This window comes from Paroedura picta, chromosome 3 (assembly GCF_049243985.1).
Source record: "Paroedura picta isolate Pp20150507F chromosome 3, Ppicta_v3.0, whole genome shotgun sequence".
Lineage (NCBI taxonomy): Eukaryota > Metazoa > Chordata > Lepidosauria > Squamata > Gekkonidae > Paroedura > Paroedura picta.
In genome coordinates, this window is record NC_135371.1 from 172,337,347 (window position 1) to 172,344,624 (window position 7,278).

Genomic DNA, 7,278 nt, shown 5'->3' on the forward strand with positions numbered 1-7,278 from the left:
ATCTGGGATGCATTGTATAATTTCCTCTGTTATATGTCTGGTGCAAACCGTAATAAAATTTATATCTATCTATCACCTCCGACTTTGAAGGCCGAACTCAAGGTATCAGGGCTAACCCACCCCCCTAAACACTTTCCCCCCCACTGCCCAAATACCTCGACAGTAATCGCGGGGGTCTTCCTGTTCCTCATCGTCTGATCCCAAAAGCCCCTCTCCGATGGCAGCAGGAAGGGTCAAAGGGGGTCCCGGGGGGGTCCGCGGAGTGTCGTCAGAGCAGGAGGGGCTGAGAGGTCTGTGGAGAGAGGGAGAACATCGGGGCCGTCAGAAGACACCAAGGCCACGCTTCCCTTGCCCTCTAAAGCGCAGCGGATCCCGCAGGACGGCAGCCACCTCTGCAAAACCTTCTGCTCAGGAGAAGAATCGGAGAGTTAAGCTGTCCCCCTTGCAGGTACCGTGTACATCAAGGAGTCCCCAATCTCTTTGAGCCTGGGGTCAAACTTTGGCATTTGGGCCAGGCGCGTCCAACGCAGCCACAAAATGACGGCCGCAACCAGCCACAAAATGGTTGCCCCGTCTTACCTCTGGCCACACAGTGCGAATCTTTGTGCTTTGGGCACAGCTGCTGGCAAAGAAGAGTTTTTCCTCCATCTGAACAGCCAATCAGACGCCCTGGTGGGGAAAAGCCCCGCCCAGCCCTTAAAAACACTCAGTGGGCACCAGAAAAGGCATCCGTGGGGACTCATGCGCACCACATTGGGGGCCCCCCGATGAACATCACGCAATTGCCTTTCACACACGATGTTCCAGTCAGACCCTCTTCCCCTTTTGCCAAAATTCAGGCCGCAAGCTCCTTGGGCATCAAGCAGACCTTTTAAAAATTATGATCGTATTACTCTGTCGACTGCCAAGGGGCTGGACCCCTGATCTCCACGGCCACAGCTGCCCCGTGGCAAGGCGGCGTACGTACCGATGGGCTTCTAGACTCTCCTGTTGGGTCTCCCCCATGCCAGCTGGCAGAAAGGCGCTAGTCCCGGGATGCTGGCTGGCAAGCTGGGCAAGACCACCGCGCACTGGATTCCTGGATCGTGTCAGTGGAAAGGGAACCAGGTTGGCCACAACGGCCACGTCCAAAGTGGGACCAACCCTTAGGGGGGAGACCCTCCGTCCCGGGCGAGGGCTGCAGGTTCTGCCGCGAATGCCGGCCCGGCCCGGGCTCAACCCACGCAGAACATGCCAGCGGCCAGGCGCCTTATCTGCCCCGCATGCTCTCCTTGTTAGCAACGGAGGAATTAATACCGCGTGAGCTCAGAGCCCTCCCCGCCCCACTAAGAGCCCGAAAGCGCACCGAGACAAGAGGCCGGCGGCAGGTTATAAATAGCCCGCGAGGTCCCCGGCAGCTGCTGGCCAGGGATGGGAATGGAATTTGGAAGGTGGGGAGAAGGACGGGCCATGCGGCAGACCCCACCCCTGTGGGGCCGAGGCTTCATTCACGCTGGAAGTCCCTGTTGGAATTGGGCTGTGCAGAAGGGAACACAGCCAGAAAATCCTCTCCGTGTAAAAAACACACAGAGGTTCTGTGGGGGTTTTTTAATGCAAGGTTTTCCCATCAGGTGAGCTCCCCGTTTCTAGCCAATGGGCTGAGCACAGTGGGATTAAGGGAGGGATGTCAACTTCCAGGTCGTGCCTGGAGATTTCCCGCTATAACAATGCATCTCGAGTCAGTCAACTTTGGTCCTTTTACATGGAGATGCCGGGGATTGAACCTGGGGCCTTCTGCAGGCCAAGCAGAGGCTCTTCCACTGAGCTAGGGCCTCAGGCCAAGGTATTTCCCATCCCCTCCTGCTTGGTCCTTTTAGAAGAAGAAGAAGAAGAGTTGGTTCTTATATGCCGCTTTTCCCTACCCGAAGGAGGCTCAAAGCGGCTTACAGTCGCCTTCCCATTCCTCTCCCCACAACAGACACCCTGTGGAGTGGGTGAGGCTGAGAGAGCCCTGATATCACTGCCCGGTCAGAACAGTTTTATCAGTGCCATGGCGAGCCCAAGGTCACCCAGCTGGTTGCATGTGGGGGAGCGCAGAATCGAACCTGGCATGCCAGATTAGAAGTCCGCACTCCTAACCACTACACCAAACTGGCTTTAACTGGAGGAGATGCCGGGGATTGAACCTGGGACCTTCTGCCTGCCAAACAGAGGCTCTGCCACTGAGTCAGGGTCTTAGGCCAAGGTCTTTCCCATCCCCTCCTGCCTGGTCCTTTTAATTGGAGATGCCAGGGATTGAACCTGGGACCTTCTGCATGCCAAGCGGAGCTACTTCTATTGAGTCGCAGCCCCTCCCAACTTAATTTCAAGATGTTGAACATCTGAAGAGTGACAAGCCAGAAAGTGAAACCTCTTTAGGGATATGAAAGTTTGCACTGTAATAATATAACACTCGATGCCAGCAGTTAGGTTATACCAATAAACACAGCCCAAATTCTCTTTCCCGTCTGACGTGTGCTCTCCAAATCGCCATTCATACGTGCAAAAGAACGGACTCCTCCAACGATGCAGGTGCAAACAGGTCACCCCTCTGGAATCTGCATCTAGGCAAGCACCTAGCATTTGGTTCACACTGCATCTCTCCCCTCCATTGCAGCAGCACCTGAAAGCTGCAATATTTCCCACAGAGGAGAAGCTTTTGGGATTCACCGCACACTTCTTCAGATACAGTTCTGAGGAAGTGAGCAGTGACTCCCGAAAGCTCCTCCGCTACTACAAATCCTTATGGTAGGGCAGGACTCTGGCTCTTTGGTCTCTGATGAAGAGAGGAGTGGCTCACAGAAGCTTGCATACCTTGCCACCAATTTTGCTAGTCTTAGGTAGATTGGGAGTGGGTGGGCAGGACGGGTTGTGGTATAGTTTGGCTCTTGCACACCCAGGGAAATGCCCATGGCCACTTTGGGGGTCGGGAGGTGAATTTCTTCCAGGCCAGACTGGCCAAGGATTCTGTGTTGTTGTTGTTGGGGGGTTTTTTTTTGGGGGGGGGTGAAACATCTGTGCATGGAATTGGGTTCGATGCTAGATAGGCAGATAGTTGTGAATTCCCTGCATTCTGCAGGGGGTTGGACTAGATGACCCCGGAGGTCCCTACGAACTCTATGAGGGACTCTTGCACTTCAGTACCTGCAGAAGAGGGCAGGGACTCCCGAAATCTCTGCCCCTGCCACGAATTCTGCTCCTCATTCCGAGGCTCTGGCTCTTTTCTGCACAGCAGTCAGGCTAAGCGGGCGACCCCTCTAGATCGCCAGCCCTCCCTTGGGTGCTGTGCTCGGGGTGGGTGCCTGGGTGATGCCACTCACACCAAGTGCCCGGAAGATGCCAAGGCACCCAACTTCTCAGAAAGGAGCCAAATTGGGCACATTTTGACAGCGCTCTCCACCGCCATGCGCTCCCCGCATACCTAAAAGTGTGCAACATCGGGGGATGCCCATGGGCCGGCTCAGCTCTCCCGTATGCCCCCCAGCCGGGAGAGCTCCATGCCCCCCCAGATTTAACCCCTTCCTGCCCACTAGCGCACTTACCCCACCGGGGTCTCTCCGTCTGGCTGGGGAGGGGGCGCCCCCCTGTCCTTCTTGTGCTTCTTCTTCTTGCCCCGGCCGTTGCCTGGACCTGGGGGAGCGGGGAAAGATCAAAGCATCAGTGCCTGGGGGGCGGCGCTCCCCCCCTCCCCAAAAAGTTTCTTTTGCAAACTCGCCCATGCACGCCAGGCGGAGCCCTCCGAGCAGCGAAGCCCCCTCCGAGCCCCTGGCCGCCCCCCCTCCTCTCTCTGCACCTGCCAGGGCAGACCTGCTTTCCCCAATGCAGGATCCGACCCCCCCCCAATTCTCCCTCCTCCTTGCACGCACTTTGCACGCCCCCGCGTCCCCCTCCCCACCTTTTTTGCCGTTCGTGGCCCCCCCGGCCCCCGCGAGCTCCATCCCAGCGCTAGGCTCCCCCGTGCGCCTGCGCAGCCCGGCCCCTTCCTCCTCTCCCCCCCCTTGCCTAACTGCAGCTGCTTTTTCGGCTCGACCACGTGAGGCCGGGAGGGGGAGGGGCTACGTAAGCCACGCCCCCGGCCCTAGTTTGCTCCGACACTTGCAGGGAACTCCGGATTTGCATTGGGAACTCCGGTTAAGCAAACCAGCCCCCTAAATAGGGCTCTTGACCTTGGTACTTTCCAGTGCTTTTTGGAAGGCAGGTGGGGCTCTGATGGGTCGCCCTAGAGCAGGGGTAGTCCACCTGTGGCCCTCCAGATGTTCATGGACTACAATCCCCATGAGCCCCTGCCAGCAGAGCCGTATCCCCCCATCACGTTGGTCCACTCCCCCAAATTATCTTGCCTGTCCAGGAAAATCCAACAGGTGTAGACCCATCAGCCGTAATACAAGTAAACAAAATGTTTTTCAAGCTGGTGATGGCAAATGAACCACTTATTCCACTGTAAACAGTTCTTCAAACTTCCAAAACATCAAAACGACCTCCTAGGTATTTTTTTAATTTTCGAGATCTTCGATACTCTAAATACAAAATATAATGTCAACAAATGTCTCCATGCTAGGTGTAAGTAAACAGTAATAGTAAGTTTAAGTAAAAGTAAGGATACCTTTAACCTTTAATAATGGGTCCTCTTTAAATGCATTCCTGTCATATATCAGCTCAGAACTATTTCATGTTCTTGTCCAGGAAAATCCAGCTGCAAATTTCTATTGGGCTCGACTGAAGAGATCGACACGAGGACTCATTTTGAGGGAATGTTCTCCAGGCACCCTAAGTATATCTCATGCTCAAAAGCCAAAAGCATATAATTAAAAGCAATAAAAATGGGCACACTTTTCTCCAGGCTACGTGGCATTCAAATACAAATTAAACGAGGAGTGAAACATACTGTAGGCCATGATCCGACGATTCCTCACCCGCCTCTAACGCTAGACAGTTTTGAAAAATAGGGTTTAGCTAGCATAACACGACCTAGGCTGAACCTTTAGACAGGCCTCCAACTGTGTTTTTAAAAAGCCTTGGATAGTTCTGCAGGCATCTCTGTAATTCTCACAACAACCTTGCAAAGCAGGCCAGTTTTCTTCTTCCCATATTGCAGATCTGGGCAGGGATCCCAGTCCTCAAGTGGGACCAGGAATTCTCCTGTTTTACAGCTCACCTCTCAGTTCCCCTAGAGAGAATGGATGCTTTGGAGGGGGGGACGGGGACTTTGTGGCATCCCAGAATCACACCTCATCTCCGTACAAGAGAGATCAGTTCTTCTGGAGAAAATGGTTGTTTTGCACACGTGAGGTCTGTTGGGTGACCGTAGGCCAGTCCCAGTTCTCTCAGAGCTTTCAGCCTCACCTACCTCACAGGGTGTCTGTTGTGGGGAAGGGAAGGGAAGCGGGGGCAGTGGTAAACAGCTTGAAGTCTTCTCTAGGTCAGGGGTAGTCAACCTGTGGTCCTCCTCCAGATGACCATGGACTACAATTCCCATGAGCCCCTGCCAGTGTTTGCTGGCAGGGGCTCATGGGAATTGTAGTCCATGGACATCTGGAGGACCACAGGTTGACTACCCCTACCCTAGGTGGTCGGAAGTGGGGTACAGAAGCCCAGTTCTTCACCAGGCCAGGGGTCACCACCATTTTGGAACCTGCTGGCGCATCTGAAATCCTGACACGGCGTTGATAAGTGCGACAACACGGCTGCTCCAAAATGGCTGCCACAAGCAGCGGGCCATAAAAGATTTGCCCAGCAGCTTAATTTAAGTCACAAAGGCCACATCCTTCTGCTGTGTCGGCAGTTACTCCCGAAACAAAATACTACAAAATTTACAAAAATACTATACTGCCATGCCAGCCTTCAAAAGTGAATCAGAAGTGGAGAAATCACAGGATACGGCCTGTGGTTAAAGGACTTGTTAGGCCTAGCGAGGTCCTACCTGACCCCATCCACTTCCACCCGGCAGGCAGCAGAAAAGGGACCTCATAGGGACCTCATAGAATCATAGAATCATAGCGTTGGAAGGGACCTCATGGGTCATCTAGTCCAACCCCCTGCTCAATGCAGGATCAGCCCTAAGCATCCTAAACCTCACCAATAGGCAGCCGTCATGTCTGTGTTGGGGGGTATAGGTGTGATTGTGCTTCTATGAACATGAATGTCGCTTTCCTCACATGCGGGCCATTCGTATAGGGCAGGGGCAGCCAAAGTGTGGGCCTCCAGAGACCCATGGACTACAATTCCCATGAGCCCCTGCATGCTGCAGGGGCTCATGGGAACTGTAGCCCATGGGCCTCCAGAGAGCTACCCTTTGGCCACCGCTAGGATAGAGCTTGTATGTTTGTATATGCGGGAAGTTCATGTCACGCCATGCCAAGAAACCGAAAAACAAAGGCAGCTTCGGCTGACTTGATTAAGAAGCCTTTTAAACATTTGCCCCTCTCACGGACAGTCATCCCAGTCAGACAGGTCTAATTTTAACAATGACACACACCTCAAGCCGGAAAAGGAGAATAAAGTACCGCAGTTCAAAAAAGAGAAAGTGAATTACGGCCATTATGTCATAATCTGGCGTTAAAAAAAGCAATAGGTACCTTTTGAACCTAAATTGGGCCCTCAAGGCAACAAAGATGAAAGCTACTAGTTAGCACGTCCTAACGAGTCCTTTAACCACAGGCCCTAGTATTTATCCCTTCTTATAAAAGGACATGTTCTGATTCCTCTTCTGTCAAACAAAAGCAATGAATCGCACCCTTCTCCTTGGGTAAGAATCAGCACTAGGCTTGCCAACCTCCAGGGGGGGCCTGGGGATCCCCTGGCAGTCCAGCTCCTCTCCAGACTGCAGAGATCAGTTCCCCTGGAGAAAAGGGCTGCTTGGGAAGGGGGACTCTGTGGCCTTGGGCCCCACTGAGGGTCAGGGATGCCAGCCTCCAGGAGGGGCCTGGGGATCCCCTGGAATTCCAGCTCCTCTCCAGACTGCAGAGATCAGTTCCCCTGGAGGAAAGGGCTGCTTGGGAGGGGGGACTCTGTGGCCTTGGACCCCACTGAGGGTCAGGGATGCCAGCCTCCAGGTGGGGCCTGGGGATCCCCTGGAATTCCAGCTCCTCTCCAGACTGCAGAGATCAGTTCCCCTGGAGGAAAGGGCTGCTTGGGAGGGGGGACTCTGTGGCCTTGGGCCCCACTGAGGGTTAGGGATGCCAGCCTCCAGGAGGGGCCTGGGGATCCCCTGGAATTCCAGCTCCTCTCCAGACTGCAGAGATCAGTTCCCCTGGAGGAAAG

General features: G+C 54.1%; 1 protein-coding gene across 2 annotated transcripts in view; it reads right to left on the reverse strand.

Annotated features, from left to right (window-relative positions):
• The window catches only part of SRPK3 (SRSF protein kinase 3), a 30,215-nt gene extending 26,216 nt beyond the window's left edge, over nt 1-3,999 (reverse strand). The window contains exons 1-3 of one of the 2 annotated variants that reach the window (XM_077329629.1): nt 3,914-3,999; nt 3,561-3,648; nt 156-292 (exon numbers count right to left, since the gene is read on the reverse strand). In XM_077329629.1, coding sequence (XP_077185744.1) covers nt 156-292; nt 3,561-3,648; nt 3,914-3,956 — 268 coding nt within the window. In that variant the 5' untranslated portion in view covers nt 3,957-3,999. Of the gene's footprint in view, nt 1-155; nt 293-967; nt 1,232-3,560; nt 3,649-3,913 lie in introns of those variants that run through there. The other variant, XM_077329630.1, reaches the window with a different exon arrangement.
• Between the last annotated feature and the right edge of the window lie 3,279 nt (nt 4,000-7,278).